The 17,211-nt window shown below is 35.7% G+C and overlaps 1 protein-coding gene across 1 annotated transcript in view; it reads right to left on the reverse strand.

The window, feature by feature from the left end:
- Window positions 1–3,262: 3,262 nt before the first annotated feature.
- ESF1 (ESF1 nucleolar pre-rRNA processing protein homolog) overlaps window positions 3,263–17,211 on the reverse strand; it is a 62,494-nt gene continuing 48,545 nt past the window's right edge. Inside the window, exons 11-14 of the mRNA XM_080814766.1 lie at window positions 15,518–15,605; window positions 7,876–7,955; window positions 4,801–4,947; window positions 3,263–4,098 (exon numbers count right to left, since the gene is read on the reverse strand). Coding sequence (XP_080670892.1) covers window positions 3,805–4,098; window positions 4,801–4,947; window positions 7,876–7,955; window positions 15,518–15,605 — 609 coding nt within the window. The 3' untranslated portion in view covers window positions 3,263–3,804. The remainder of the gene's footprint in view (window positions 4,099–4,800; window positions 4,948–7,875; window positions 7,956–15,517; window positions 15,606–17,211) is intronic.

Genomic DNA, 17,211 nt, shown 5'->3' on the forward strand with positions numbered 1-17,211 from the left:
GTCAAAAAGACAAGAAATTGGGGGTGCCTGGGTGGCTTAGTCAGTTAAGCATCTGCCTTTGGCACACGCCATGATCTCAAGATCCTACAATCGAGCCCTGCATTGGGCTCCCTGCTTAGTGGGGAGCCGGCTTCTCCCTCTCCCTCTGCTGCTCCCCATGCTTGTGCTCTCGCCGTCAAATAAATAATTAAAATCTTTTAAAAAGACAAGAGATAATGAATGGGGAAGATGTGTATGAAAAAAAATATTATGCACTGTTGGTGGGAATGTAAATTGGTTCAGCCACTGTGAAGAACAGTATGGAGGTTCCTAAAAAAATTAAAAATAGAAATACCATATGATCCAGTAATTCCATTACTGGGCATTCACCCGAAGAAAACAAAAACACTGATTTGAAAGATATATGCATCCTTATGTTTACTGCAGGATTATTTATAATAGCCAAGACGTGGAAGCAACCCAAGAGACCACTGATAGAATGCATAAAGATGCGCGTGCGCGTGCGCGCGCGCACACACACACACACACACACACACACACACACAGAGGAATATTACTCAGTCATAAAAAGGATGAGAACTTGCCATTTGCAACAACATGGATAGACCTAGAGGGTATTATGCTGAGATAAGTCAGACAGAAAAAGACAAACGCATGATTTCACTTATATGTGGAATCTAAAAAACAAAACAAATGAATAAAAATACAAGCAAAATGCAGAAACAGACCCATAAATACTGAGAGAACAAACTGATGGATACTAGAGGGGAAGCGGGGGGCAGCGGATAGGTAAAATGGGTGAAGGGGAGTGGTAAACACAGGCTTCCAGTTACGGAATGAAAAAGTTGCAGGATTAAAAGGCACAGCATAGGGAATACAGTCAATGTATCATAATAGTGTTGCATGGTGACAGATGGTAGCTACGCTTGTGGTGAGCACAGCATGACATATAAACTTGTCAAATCGCTATGTTGCACACCTGAAACTAGTATTATGTGTCAACTGTACTTCAAGAAAAGGGAAAAGAAATTAATCTACACATCAATTTGGAGAAAAATTGACATCTTTACTGTGTTGAATCTTCTAGTTTCTTCATGTATTTGTCTTCCTTGCTTGCCTCCAAGTTATTTACTATCTCCAAGAATTGGCTAGGCCTGTGAGGGCAGCTCCCCTAGGGTCAGCAAGACTCCACTGGCCAAAGCATCAGAATACAGAAAACTTCGAAAGGACAGGGTTAAAACAAAACAGCCTTGCTTTGTTCTCAATCTCAGGAGGAAAGCATTCAGCCTTTCGCTATTATGTTTAGGGTTTTTTTGGTAAATGCTCTTTATCGAGTTAGTTTCTCTCTATTCCAGACCTATTACTATTAATGAATGGATGTTAGATTTTGTCAGATATTTTATCTCATCAATTGATATGATCATATAATTTTTCTTCTTTAATCTCTGAATATAGTGGATTATGTTGATTTTCAATGAGCAGGTTTGTATACTTGAAATTAACCCCCTTTGGTTATGTATATTTCTTTTTATAATGTTGGATTCAATTTGCCTATTTTGAAGATTTTTTTAACAAAGTTTTTTTTTTTTTAAGATTTTATTTATTTATTTGACAGACAGAGATCACAAGTAGGCAGAGAGACAGGCACAGAGAGAGAAAGGAAGCAGGCTCCCTGCTGAGTAGAGAGCCCGATATGGGGCTCCATCCCAGAACCCTGGGACCACGACCCGAGCCTAAGGCAGAGGCTTTAACCCACTGAGCCACCCAGGCGCCCCTATTTTGAAGATTTTTACACCTAAATTGAGAAAGACTCCAGAAGTAAGCACATTTCTATATACTAACAATGTCAGTCTCTAGTTTTATTTGTACTGTCTTTGGTTTTGGTATCAAGGATACCACCAACAACAAAAAATCAAATAAATGTGAACTTATGGGTCACCCAAACTATCCTCACATTGCTTGCTGAATTTTGACAGTGGCCATTTTTTATCCTGAGTTTTACTATCAGCAATTATTTATTGAGATCTTCACATCCTTCGTGTGGAATCTTTAATTAATGCTGCACCTGATAATGCTTTTTTTGTTTTTTCCTACCTAAAAAATATCAACTCTTTGAGAAAAGGAGCCAGGGCTATGCATTACTTAACAAGGTCAATTTGTTTGTTATAAGCAATTATATGCTTGACTAACAAAATGAGATTTATAATTAAAACCAGTGACTTAAAAACATAGAACTCAAAAAAAATAAAAACAAACAAACAAACAAAAAAAACCAAAACAAAAAACCCCCAACCTACCAAACAAAAAAAACCCAAACCAAACCAATCAAAAACCAAAGGGCTAAGTTTCACAGGAATCTTAAAATCAAACTCTTGAGTAATCCCTATGTTATGATTAAACAGTTTGAAGGAAAAAAGTATTTTTCCTTGCATAAATGAAATACAAATAATTATAAAACTGTTTATATGTTGTACTTGTAAACATATTAAGATTCATGGCCTTCTCAATGTTGAACAGATAAATACTGGGAATTTCACTAATAGATCAATAAGAACACTGCTTTATTTGGCTGAAACAATGCCAGTGCTTTATGGAAAAAAAACAAAAAACCACAATTTCCTGCATTTTTCTGTTAAATTGGGCAATTTAAATGTTGTTTTTCTGCTTTCAGAGACTGTTTATACACCCTTATTATCTTCATATCCCTCTGAGTTTTACATCCTTTTATTCTTGAAAACACATATTACATTAGTAGGCTTAAATTTTTATACCAAAAATGTCAAGTTTACTATTAACCACAAACCTGGCTAAACTCCTATTGCCTTTCAGAAGCTACCATATTTATCATTCGTTCCAAGTGACCATTTTGGTTTTTATTTTCATTTGTTTATATAGCACACTTAATTCTCCTCTCTAAATGGTTAGTAGTTTATAAAACCTAGACCAGATGAGATCCAGGAGTATTAAGGCCTCAAAGATGTGCTTTAATTTTAAAAGGAATTAAAATTCCTTAAACTCTATAGCAGCATATCCACCCTTCTAAGCATTCCAAAAATCTGAAGGGCAGACAGAAGAATTTTCTGTTACTACAAATAGAAAAATCATTGCAGAGCTCACGAACATTTCAAATACAATTATGAGCAATGTAAACCTGGAACTGCCTCTTCATAGAATTGTCCTCTTTGTCAAGTTTTCAGGTATTTTTTCAGAGAGTAGTTTATTTAAGGTGCATAAAGTAAAATAAATCAGTCCTACACAAAATACTAAAAATATTTTATACTTTTATTTACAAATTAATTTCATAAACTATAATAAACATGAACAAATAAAGAAAGTTACAGGCTTCTACCCAATATGGCTAGAAAAATAAATTATTTACACAGATACCTAAATCTGCCTCCTGTTTCCAGAGAAATTAATGTATAGCATATATATTTTACCAAATTATAACTTATTCAGACTTAAAAACTGGGCACTGTTTAAAAGACTGTAAACAATCTTTTAAAAAATTAGGCTAAGAGTAAGTTTCTACTAGAATGGCTGAATTTCATAAGACACAAAAATTTTATAAATTCTGTATTTAAATTAAATTAAATTATTACTGACTTGTAGAAATATACAGAGCAAATCTGTATATCATCCATAATTAGGTCAAACTATTATATAGGTGAAATTTTACAATGGTCAGAATAAGATTTTATTCATATTCTTGAAAGATAGCTTTGTTCCCAATAAATAATCCCTCTATCACTTCACTATACTTTAGAAGAATACATTCTCAATCCAAAAAGAAACAACATATAGCTATTTGATTTTTTGCTTTTTTCTTGCTTGAAACTGCTCTGTTTTATTTTTTACAGATTTAATCAACATTGACAAGGCAGGATCAATGGATTTCTTCTGTGATTCCTTTTGAATTTCACTCTCTTTTTTCTTTATTGTCTGAGTAAGTTCTTGTTCTTTTTGTTCTCTCTGCCGGGCTTTCTCCTCAAGGATTTTTTCCATAGCTTTTGTTTTCTTGAAATTAGGATCTGAAGGATCCAAATTGAACAAGTGGGAGGTATACATTGCTTGAAACCGTGCATCCTTAACATTTACCTGCAAATCCAAAAGGAAAACAAATAATTAAATTAGTAAATCAAAAGGCCCAGAAATGGGGCCAAATTTTGAAAGTGAGTTGTCGATTATATAAAATATAAATGTGAGTGTTTTGTATTGATTCATTAGAAAATTTTCCCACAGATCTTCAATGGAGTTTTAAGGCCTGTCTTGGAAGTCATTAAGTAGTTGCTGACTTTTGTAGATTTTTTGTACAGGCTCAAACTCATACATAGGAATGAATGGCCAGCAAAAAGAGGGAAAAGAGGGAGTGATGGAAACAAAGAGATGTAGCAATAAAAAAAGAATGGCCTACTGCAGTGGTTACTGTACACAGTGAGTGTGTGACATGGTGTGACATAAACCTGCTCTTTCTCAGTCAAGCTTGAGTATGCATAGCTTTCCTATCATGAGCATCACACTGCATGTGATTCTACACTAAAAGTTAAGTATTGGGGAAAAAAAAAAAGCAAAGCCATAACTTTGGCGCAATCAAAAGACAAACCAGTACTTCACCTCGTGTTCAACTAAATAGTAATTTGATCCTCCCTGGGATAAAGCAGCTATTCTGGACTAAAATTTAGCAGCTTTGGCTCCACTATGGGCCCTTCCTAAGACATTTCAGGCTAACTTTGTGCTAAATACTCCTCTCCAGAGCTGACTTTAAATTCAACACCAGCTTTAAGAGGTGTCCCTGGTTACCTCAAAGTCATCCTCTAATAATTTGTTCTTTTTCATAAGCTGTTTTTTCTTCTTCTTGCTCAGATTCTGGTGCTCTACAATCTTATTGTAATTGAAGTGTTTCTTACTCTCTTCCTCCTCATCCATCATGAGCAAAGCCATTTCAGCCTGTGGAGAGAAAAAGAAAAGATCAAGTATACAACAGTGTTTTTTTTTCCCCAGGCAGAAGTATGGGGCACAGATATGGCCTCTAGGAAAGGAGAACCCAGTCACTAATGCTCTGGGATAACATCTGCCATCCATAAACTGATTGTGGATTACCAAAACTCAAAAAGAAACTCAGAGATCTTTGTAGAGCAATAAGATAAAATTTTTAGAATCAACATCACCAAGAGTAGGAGAGGAGTGAAAGTCTGTATTCAAAAACTAGGCCACAGGGGTGCCTGGGTGGCTCAATCAGACCCCCAAATAAAAATTTCTCATTTTCACTTTGGTCTTTTCAAGCAATGACACTAAATCTAGCAAACATGCAGTATTTTGTGAAACAAGCTACATTTTCCAAACATGTGTTTTAACAGCAAGGAATTTCTTTTTTCTTTTGCTTTTTTTGCCTTTACTTTTCAAAACTGGTACATTTCTATGAATGCAGGATCTTAATATTTGCTTCTGAAATATGTCCGTTTCCACTAAACAGTGGAATTTTCTTCCAACCATGGGATTAAACATGAAACTTTAGGAACCAAATAAACAACCACGTGTACTAGAGAAAATACAGAGTATACTGCCAAACTTTTGTGAATCTTTCTATACTACCACTTTAGATTACTTTTTAAAAAAGATTTACTTATTTTTCAGAGAGAGAGAAAGAGAGCACCCACATGCAGTGGGAGCAGCAGGCAGAGGGAGAAGCAAGCTCCCCGCCCATCTTCCCCCCCAGCAGGGAGCCCAATATGGGATTTGATCCCAGGACCTTGGGATTATGACCTGAGTTGCAGGCAGATGCTTAACCAACTGAGCCACCCATGCAACTCTAGATTGCTTTAATTTTCTTTCACTTACATCACTGGCACCTGCAGTTGGCTTTCTTTTTAGAGCCATTTTCCACAAAAGAGGGATTTTCTTTGCACTCCTTTACTCTATGAGCATTACTGTGTGTGCAATAAATAGAGGATAGAAAAGATGCATTATCATGCAGAGTTTAGGTGACCAGTTAGGCTCACTCCCAGGCAGTGATAGGAACGTCAGTCATAGGGACATTGTTGACTCTAATTACTGCCTCAGCAAAAATACTATTAACCTGTGCCATGGATCTTTGTGGAGTCAGCAAAGCATAAAGGTCACTGCATTTCTAAGGAAGACTTTAATTTTGTACATTACATTTATGTTGTTTGCAATAATGAGAGAAATTAGCACCTGACAACACAAAAACAAAGTCTGAATTATAGGACAGATTCAGACGGAATTAAAACTTAAGGCAGTATTTTCATGTGTCTGTTGGCCATTTGTATGTCTTCTTTGGAGAAATGTCTGTTTGTGTCTTCTGCCCATTTTTTGACTGGATATTTATTTTTTGGGTGTTGAGTTTGCTAAGTTCTTCAAAGATTTCGGATACTAGCCTTTTATCTGATAAGACACTTGTAAGTATCTTCTACCATTCAGAAGGTTGTCTTTTGGTTTTGTCGACTGTTTCCTTTGCTGTACAAAAGCTTTTTATCTTGATGAAGTCCCAAGCTCAACATCACTTGGCATCAGGGAAACACAAATCAAAACCACAATGAGATATCACCTCATACCAGTCAGAATGGCTAAAACTAATAAATCAGGAAATAACAGATGTTAGAGAGGCTGTGGAGAAAGGGGAACCCTCTTACACTGCTGGTGGGAATGCAAGCTTGTACAGCCACTCTGGAAAACAGTATGGAGGTTCCCCCAAAAGTTAAAAATACAGCTACCCTATGACCCAGCAACTGTACTACTAGGTATTTAGCCAAAGGACACAAACATAGTGATTGGAAGGGGCACCTGCACCCCAATGTTTATAGCAGCCATATCCACAATAGCCAAAATATGGAAACACCCCAGATGTCCACTGACAGATAAATGGATAAAGAAGATGTGGTGTATATATACACATGGAATACTACTCAGCCAACAACAACAAAAAAACCTTACCATTTGCAACAAAGTGAATGGAACTAGAGGGTATTATGCTAAATGAAATAAATCAATCAGAGAAAGACAATTACCATACGTTTCAGTCATATGTGGAATTTAAGAAACAAAACAGAGGATCATAGGAGAAGGAGGGAAAAATAAAATAAGATGAAATCAGAGAGGGAGACAAACCATAAGAGACTCTTAACTACAGGAAACAAACAGGGTTGCTGGAGGGAAGCTGGGTGGGAGGTAACTGGGTGACAGGCATTAAGGAGGGCATGTGATGTAATGAGCACTGAGTGTTATATGCAAATGATGAATCACTGAACTTTACCTCTGAAACTAATAATACACTATATGTTAATTAATTGAATTTAAATTTAAAAAGTCAAAAGAATTAAACTTATGGCAATATTATTTCAAGGCTTTAATACTTGCATTTTTTTGTCTTAGCTATAGTAAGAATTTTTAATAGTGACATATTTTCCTCTAAATCATAAAGGGACATGACTTAGGTTTGAGATAAATTTTCAACTTTGTATTGGCTGGAAAAATGGTTGGTAAAAACTACACTGCTAGGAGCACCTGGGTGGCTCAGCTGGTTATGCATTCAACTCAATTTCAGTTCAGGTCATGATCTTAGGTTGTGAGATTGAGCCCCACGTCAGGCTCCCTGCTCAGCAGGGAGTCTGCTTGAGATTCTCTCCCTCTGCCCCTCCCCTCCACACAAACACACTCTCTCTCTCAAATAAATAAATCTTTTTTAAAAAAACCTACATTGCTAAAATATTTAATTATGTGTTTTATAATTTATTTATAAATTTCATTGCTAAAATCAATTATTTTTTTATTAGGGACACTAGAAACTCATGTAGACCACTTCATTTAAATTGTACATATCAATTATCCACTAGGAATATAGCAATGATCATGTTTTACCTTTTGTCTTTCTATTTCAGCATCTTCCACTGATGTGCCATCTTTTGTAGATTTCACTGATTTTTTCTTTTCTTTTATACCTGGCACAACAAACCAACACAGAAGGGTGAAAAAATTACAAGACTATCTGTGACATTCTATTTATACTAGGAACAAAAATGCAAGATATCTAGGAATAATCTTATCAATAAGCATATAGAAACTAAAGAAAGTAAAAAAATGTCATTGGAGATAACTATGGGAATGAATGAAATAAATACATCTGGATGGGGTGACTTATAAAGAAAGAATTTCTTCTGAAAGTAATGTATAATTACATTATTAATTAAAAAAGAAAAACCATGAGATCATTTGAATAGATACAGAATATGCCCTGGGTAAAATTCAACATCCATTCATATAATAGAACAGTATGGCTTAGTGTGTAATAAAATGCACTATCCTACATCACTGGAGAAAAGAAGGGATTATTCAGTAACTGGTGCTGGGAAATCTGCTTTACTCTGGGGAAAAAAATCAAGTTATAGCCTTGCCTCATAATGTACAGGAAAATAAAATGCAAATGGACTAAAGAGTTAAACACTAAGGAAAAAAAAAAAAACCTATGAGAATTCCAGAAGACTAGTTACCTGATCTTATATAGAAGAAATATTTTCTTAGCATAAAAATAATAGAAGAAATCACAAAGAAAAAAAAAGTGATGTGAATATATAAACTCTTAAAATTTCCCATTTAAAAAATTCATCTGGAAAATGAAAAATTCTTTACAATAAGAATTTCATAGTAAGTTTAACAAAACAATTTTTCCTTCTCTAAAGACAAAACTGATCTTCAGTTAACTTTTTATGCCTATTATTAAGTACAACTACTTATGGTAAAAGCGGCTCCTGACTAGTAACACCGCTTATATTTCCGGGGACTCAGGGACTTCTGGAGATGACAAGATGTTAGAGATGTTCTCATCCTGAATGAGACAGTCATGTGCAGGAGCTAAGGGCACGTGAACCTGGAGCAGCTGGCCTGGGTTTAAACTCTAGCTGTACCACACTTATGCTGTGGCAGTTTGGGCCTAAGCCCTTATCTGTAAAATGGGGATTCTAATAGCAGCACCTACCTCACAGGGTTATTGTGAGTACTAAATAAATTGGTAAATGTGAAGAGCTCAGTTAATGCCTGACACATGATGCTATAAAGTGCCTGCTATTACTACACATAAATAAGATGTCCTGGGTTCCTCAGTGATCATGCTGATGCCTTATTTTTTCTTCTTTTTTTTTGTGTCTCTTGGAGTGGGAGGGGTGCAAAGGGAATTGGTATCAGGGTATTGAAGTATGAAAGACTAGTTTAATGAGTAAAAAGTTTCAGAATCTACAGAGACATGTTCTGTTACTCTAGAATATTATTACACAATGCTAATCTTCTCTACTGAATGCTGTCCTCTTTGGCTAGGCTGTGCTCTGTTCTCCCAACACAGAGAAACTAACGGTCTCTAAAGTAATATTGATTAACGCTTACATAGCACTTACTGTGTATCAGGCAGTAGTACTGTTCTACTCACTTTACATGTATTAGCTAATATAATCCTCACAACAATGCTATGAGGTAGATTCCATTATTTGTTATAATCTTTATTCTGTGGAAGAGGAAACTGAAGCACAGAGAGATTAAGTAATTCTCTTAAGTTTAGTAAGTGAAGAAAACATGATTCACACCCAAGGAGTCCAGCTCAGGGTCTCTACTATTAATCACTAAACAACACTCCTTTACTACTGAATGTCATTCTCTTTGTAGCAACTCTTTCTGTTCAAAATACATTTTATTGTAAGATAATAAGAAAATTCACATAGCATATAATGGTTGAGTAACTGCAGCTAATAAGGGTAACAGGAAAAATGAAGTCTAAAAGTTGAGAGAGGCTTTAGAAACTGTTCCGTGGCATGCCCAGCTGAGAGAAAATGCCAGCATGTAAGTGCTGCTTAGGTGCACCCCTCAGTGCTACCAAGGCATCTGTCTGCACTGCCAGAAAGAAAATTTGTAGACAGCCCTTTTCCCTAGAGTGAAAGCCTTTATTGTTCCTATCTCAAACGTTTTTCAGGAAATGGTGTATCTACTTTCCGATTATCATTTTTTCTCTACTTTAAAATGTGCCTATTTATACATAATATCAGCAAGGTTCCACTTTCTTGGGGTCTGACTTCTACATCCTAAGTTTACTTCTGCTCTATGTTTTCAAGGCAAGAGCTCCTTTTTGAAGTGAATAGATAAGTGACACATGCAGAAGATCGTTCTGTGGCAGGAAAAAAAACCAGGCTGTATATGATTAATACATAAAGGAGATAAAGATCTTCATATACAGCTGTGGGAAATAATATCAAAGAGCCCACAATGAACTGTTCCGGATTTTATAACAACCTGGTGAAAAGTCATAAAAATAAACTTGAAAGAAAGATTGTAGCAAAGGAGGAAAAAAAAGAATCTCTGAAATCGTCAGGGCTAAAAAATGATATTCAATTTTAACATGATGAAAATTTCTTTGCTCATAAAGAATTTACTGTGCTGGCCCAAACTGTTTAGCCAGATAACAAATAATGTGTAGAGATCTTTTCTGCACTGTTAACAAGATCATATTAAGAGGGTGTATCTTAATTTTTTTAAAAAAGCGTGTTGTTTTTTTTCCTTTGGAAAGTTATCAGACCTAAGTTAGATAAAGAGTACTAGGAAAATGAAAATCCCTGTTCTGAAATATTATCTTTATTTTTCAGTAAATCTTTTGGCAAGTAAGAAACCATGTGTCCTGGGACTGCTGCTAAAAGTACATACAGATGATTCTAACGCACTGAATAATTCTAAATCAGATGTTATGGACTAAAAAAATAAATTTAAAAATCCTTACTGAGACTATTAACTGCTTAAGCAAAAAATGTAACAGAATACATCTATGGAAAAAGATGTGTTGCAAAAAGTTGACCTGTGAAAGGACTATCTGTAAAGGAAATTCTATTTTTCATTACTTGTAATGTCCAACAAGTATTCTCATAAAAAACTTACTCCAAAGGGTTTAGCTGAGCACTTTTAAAAAAATATATTTTATTTATTATTTGACAGAGAAAGACACAGTGAGAGAGGGAACACAAGCAGGGGGAGTGCAAGAGGGAGAAGCAGGCTTCCCACCAAGCAGGGAGCCTCATGTGGGGCTCAAACCCAGGACCCTAGGATCATGACCTGAGCTGAAGACAGGGGCTCAAGGACTGAGCTACCCAGGCACCCCGCTGAGCACTTCTTATATCAGTTAAAAGAATTCACTGGAGGTCAAATGCAGTCTCAGTACTGACCAGATAGGAGTGGTAATCCCCTTGCAATTCACTGTTTTTGTAGCAAGTTCCGATTCTCATAATTAGACACACACTGTTAATTGTCTTTTGGACCTGGGCATTCTGGCTTTGCTTGGAAATCCAGCAATTTCCCATGTCAACTTCTTATACACATGGGTCCTGGCTCTGGCTTTGGTCTTTACTACATACTTTGAGGGTTACAAAAAGTAAAGGGAGTCCATCAAGATTCAGGTTCTACCATCTACCACTGGCCCTTGTGCAATTCAGCTATGTTTTCTCAGCTCCAATATATGCACCTATAAGGTGGGCTACAGTTTAGATTAGAGGATAGAATACATATAAAAGCATTTTTAAACTGTAGACCAATATATACAAGCAGTATGATATAAGCACTCAACATACTGACTGAATGAATCAAGTATATGTAGAATATTGTTATATTTTCATGGTAGTTTATCAAATATCTAAAGTTGTCAAGACAAAGGATGTATTTTAATAGGGTAGATTTACATGTGATATACTTTATTTTACTCCTACTTCTTCAAAAACAAAATCTTTATTAAAGAGTTTATGTGATTAGACAGCAATAAACAAATTTTTCCAATACAGCTGACCCTTGAACAACACAGAAGTTAGGGGCACTGACCCCCCCGACACAGTTAAAAATCCACATATATCTTTTGACTTCTCCAAAACATAACTAGTAATAGCCTACAGTTGACCTGAGGCCTTAATAATACAAAGAGTCGATTTATACATATTTTATATATTTGTATTATGTACTCTATTTTTAAAATAAAGTAAGCTAGAGAAAAGAAAAACATTATTAAGAAAATATTAGATACATTTACAGTACTGTACTGCATTTATCATAAAAAACCATGTAAAAGTGGATTCACGGTTCATAGTGCAGTTCATACCCATGTTGTTCAAGGGTCAGCTGTATTTCATTTCTAAGAAAAAAGTAACTTTTAACTAATTCTAGAAGTACATTATATTTTTGAAACTCTCATTTGATATCAAGTTTGCAGTTGAGAAAAAAACAGAAAAAAAAAAAACAAAAACCAACTATAGCAAGTTTATAGTGTACGGGGAAAAAAATAGAAGGAAAAATGAGAAAAGATTTCTAGTACTCACATTGGCTCCCAACCCAAGCCAAACACCAGGTCTGGCATTAATTAATGAACTCAATTCCTCCATAGTTTGAAGAGTATGTTAAGTTTAGCTCCACAGGACTGCCAAGGGCAAAGGTGTTATAAACATATCCAAGTCCATCTGGCTTAAAATGTCTCTGTCCTGCTCAACCATGGGACTTGAACTATACACTCTTCCAAACACTAATGCTTTCCCTCCTATTCCGCAGCTGCTCCTTCTCAGTTTCTTCAGTGTCCAACCCCCCCATAGAACCTTCACCAATATGAAAGAGTAATACTACCTTGTGTAGGCTTTACCCAACCTCAGAGCCCAATCCTGCATCCTCCTCCATTACCAATGCTTTTCACCTCCAGTTCCATGGTTTGAAATGCTATTTACATGCTACTAATTAATTCCAAAATTCCAAATTCCAAAGCATGGACTTCTCAGCTGATCACCCAGACTCCTTTATAAATGTAACCTAATATCTCCAACATCTCAAAGTGATTATACCCAGAAGGACCTAGTGACCTTACTTCCCACCCAAACCTATTGTTCCTACATTCCTTCCTAACTCAGTAAATGGAAGAATATTCCTGCAGAGACTCACACCAAAAATCTAGAGTTATGTTAAATTACTTCCTTATTCAAGGAAGTCAGTAAGTCTACATCCAAAATATATCTAAAATTCCATTTACTTTTCTCCTTCCAATTCCATTACTGGCATGCTATCTAAACCAACCATCATCTCTTGCAAAGCCTGGTCTCCCAGTTCTCACCAGTGCTTTAATCTGTGCTCTTTTTTTTTTTTTAAAGATTTCATTTTTTAATTTATTTGACACAGAGAGAGAGAGAGATCACAAGTAGGCAGAGAGGCAGGCAGAAAGAGAGGGGGAAGCAGGCTCCCCACTGAGCAGAGAGCCCGATGTGGGGCTCAATCCCAGGACCCTGAGATCATGACCTGAGCCAAAGGCAGAGGCTTTACCCACTGAGCCACCCAGGCACCCCAATCTGTGCTCTTCACGGGAACCAGAATACACACCAGATCTTGTCATGTTCTTTCTTTAAAGACCCTTCAGTGGCTTCCCACCATCAGGAGAGTAAAATCCAAATGTGTTGCCATGACACAAGACCCTGCAAGGGTTGATCTTGTGCTCCAGTCTGGCCTCATACCTAACTCCTCTAACCATGCTCCAGCCACATCGGGGTCCTTCAATTTCTCCAACATGTTAATTCCTTCTCGCCTCGAAGCCTTTCTACCGCTTACCTCTTGTCTGCGATGTTCTGTATGCAGGACTCCTCATTCTATAGGTCTTAGCCAAATGTCATCACTTCAGCAAAGACTTTTTTGCCTACCCTATGTCTAAAGTAAGCTACACTCCTTCATCTCAGTTATATTTTCTATATTGCCCTATCTTCTTTAAAACACTGACCGTATTCTCATAATATTATTTGTTTACCTATTTAGCATGTCTTCCCTAATACCATAGACTTCTCAAGAAACAGAACCTTCCTTGTATTATTACTGCTCTATCTTTAGCCTAGCAGAGTGTCCATCACCCAGTGGGTAATACTTAACTATTTGTATGAATAAATAAACATGGCAAGATACTATTTTTTTGGCCCTAAATCTTATGTAAAAAAAATTCTCAGCCTTTCTGTTTTTCTTTTTCCTTTAAAGAAACAACTTCAGCCCAGATATAAATAATTACTCCTGGGATATACTCTGAAATCAAAAGTATATTGAAAACAAACAAATTTTATCTACACCTTCCTTTGGAACTTCTGCTACTGCCTTTCGAGGAAGCTTATTCACAATTTAAATGTGCTGATTCCAGGAAACAAACCACCCCAAGCCATCAAAACATTTTTAACTTACTCTTTGAATCGTACTGAGTTCTACAATCTGACCAGATTGTACATGCCAAATGAAGCACTTTGGAATGAGAACAAGGAAACTACAATGCTTTGCATTTCTCCATTATAAATCTGGTTTCCTGAAATCAGAGGATAAGGCTAAAATCCATCATCTTCTAGAAATGACCGCTCAGGTATGATAAAAAGCAGAATATGCTAAGTTTCCATTTCCCTTTCCAATTCCTAAGAATCTGACATCCTATAATAGACTTTATTCATCTTGATCTCCTTTTCATCAATAAAATGTCAGTGCTAAAAGGCTATAACAACCAGGAAATAATTTTGAGCAATTTTGACTTTCCTGTTGAGAACTATTCTGGCCCACTAGTCACAAGGGACAAGAAGCAGGGAAATTTCATAAAATCCTTCTCTTTACAATGTCAGCTTGGAGTTGCTCCAGGAGCAAGTCTTTTGGAGCTCATGTGTGTGGTATTTAGATCAGGGAAAGGCAAAATGCATGAGAACAAATGGAAAATGCTTACAGTAGTCTCTGCACTGACTTAGGTCTAAGTATGGCCTGAACCTTACCACACGCATTTACACATACCAAAAAGGTAAGAATGAAAAAATTCAGGAAAGAATGAGAAGTGCATACACAAGGGAAACAAAGCTCCTTGGATATAGGAAACTGGATGCCAGATAGTTCAAGGAACCAAGGAAAAACGGGAGGAAGCTGGCTTTCTTCTGCAATGATGAAGCAGGACAAATGTAAAATGGATAAAGTGGAACATAGATGTTTTTGTATATTTGAGCAGAAAAGCTTTTACACATCATCTAACACCATGTAAAAATTAAAAGAAATTTATACACACATCCACATGAACATAAATTTGTTTCACGTTCACTTCTTCATAGCCTTTGCAAAGACCTAGAATAGATGCATCATAAAAAAGCAGTGAAAGCACAAAAGAAGCTGACTTCCTTTTTCTCTCATCCTTTCTCTCATCAATCCTTCCATAAGGATATATCTGAGAAAGGAATCCCTGGTAAACCATTAATCAATCAATCATCAATCACATTACCAAAAGCTTCCTAATGAAATTACTCCTTGTTTGTACAGGGGCATGCTGACCCTTCCTAAGCTGATAGATGTTTATACCCCATTGGACTGACTTCTTATAAGCCACTAACAGAGCTACACAAATTCTAGGAGTTTTAAGAGAATGGTAGTTTATAATGTTTCTACCCATATCACCTTTTTAAAAAAAAACTCCAATTAAAAACTCCAATTAAAAAAACTCAAATATGGGCTGGCTTACCTATTTTTGTAATTTCTTCGGCAAAGTATGGGTCATTCAAATCAACATCAGAGGGAAGTTCATCTTCACTGGCCTCTTCAGCAAGAGCCTTAAAGTTGAATATAAGAATATATGTAGTTTATTACAAAGACCATGAAGGAAGATCCTATCATTTCTTTTAAATCAAATAGTTCAATCTAGAATTAAACCAGTTTTTAAAACGGATTGGTTTATTAAAAACTTCCATTTGAGTTATTCTTTTGTTTGTTCAACAAATATTTACGGAATGTTTAATAAATGCAGAAAACTGTGGGGTTTTTGGAGAAATAAAAGCTATCAAATATATAGTTTCTGTCTTTAAAAACTTTAAACAAAAGCTAGACACATAAACCAGACATATATATCAGTAATAGTAGTTCAAAATAGGAAGTGCTAGAGGGGCAAAAATGAAATGATAAAGGCATTCAAAAGAGAAGAACACTTTTATGCGGCTGACAGCAAAAGTAGGTGGCCTTTTCTCTCACAAAACTGAGAAATTGCAGTGACTATCAATAGTTTGAAGTAGTATATGGTGGATTATCATTTAAATTATTATTTAAAACAATTTATTTGCTGGTTCAAGAAAGTGATTTTTTTAATTATGAAAATTAAAATGTATACAAAAGCAGTTAAGGACACCCAATTTCAATAATTATCTTGCTTCATCTGTAATCCGTCCCTGAAAACCCTTTGGCTATTTTTGAGGAGAACTATTGGTTAAATTTTTCCTAATTAAATTTGAACAGATGGTCTATTAAATTAGAATATTTAAATTAAAAATCAAGCCTATAAAATAAATAGAACTTATGAACTAAGATCAGACTAACCAGATTGAGTTTTATTCTAGGAATCTAAAAAATGAGTCATTTTAATAAATATATTTAGAGTGCACATTGCTAAACATCACCTTGCATGCTGAAGACCCACCAAGCCCTAAAGAATATTCATTTTAATATTACTATCCTTTTTTTAAGATTTATTTATTTATTTTAAAGAGAGAGAGAGAGAGAGAACATAAGCCAGAGGGGCAGAAGGAATCTCAAGCAGACTCAGCACTTAGCAAGGAGCCTGATGGGAGGGCTCAATCTCACGACCCTGAGATCATGACCAGAGCCAAAGCCAAGAATCAGATGCTTAAAAGACTGTGCCACCTAGATGTCCCGATATTAATATCCTTTTAAGAACAAGAGCTAAACATTTTTCACCAAACTTACAACAGATTCAGTAACAATATGTTTCTAACAAAGATTATGGAATACCTACATATCTAACTACACATCTATCCACATATTTCTTTAACTGCTTTTAGATCTAAACTATAGCTATATCAACTTTGGCCCATAACCATGTACTGATTTCTTTAGTAATAATTTCCCAATTTCAAAACTGAAGTCACAGAGAGGAAAAGGGGAAAAGTATTTTTAACACAAAGGAAATTCTTGAAACTCTTCTCTACATGAAAAACTGTGGATGGAAAGGATCTGCTGGAATCTAACACCAATCCAGCACAGAGCACTGAGTCTAGAACAAACTGGCTTTTAACAGATGTATTTTTAATAGCAGTAATAAAATTAGTCATCTTAGCCCACTGAAGGGAAAGAGTAAAAGCACAAGATAAGCTCAAAGTGCTCAGCAAATGAAAATCAAAAAGAATAGTTGCTAAAGGTCTCAGACAC

The sequence above is a fragment of the Martes martes genome (genome assembly GCF_963455335.1).
Source record: "Martes martes genome assembly, chromosome: 9".
Taxonomy (NCBI): domain Eukaryota; kingdom Metazoa; phylum Chordata; class Mammalia; order Carnivora; family Mustelidae; genus Martes; species Martes martes.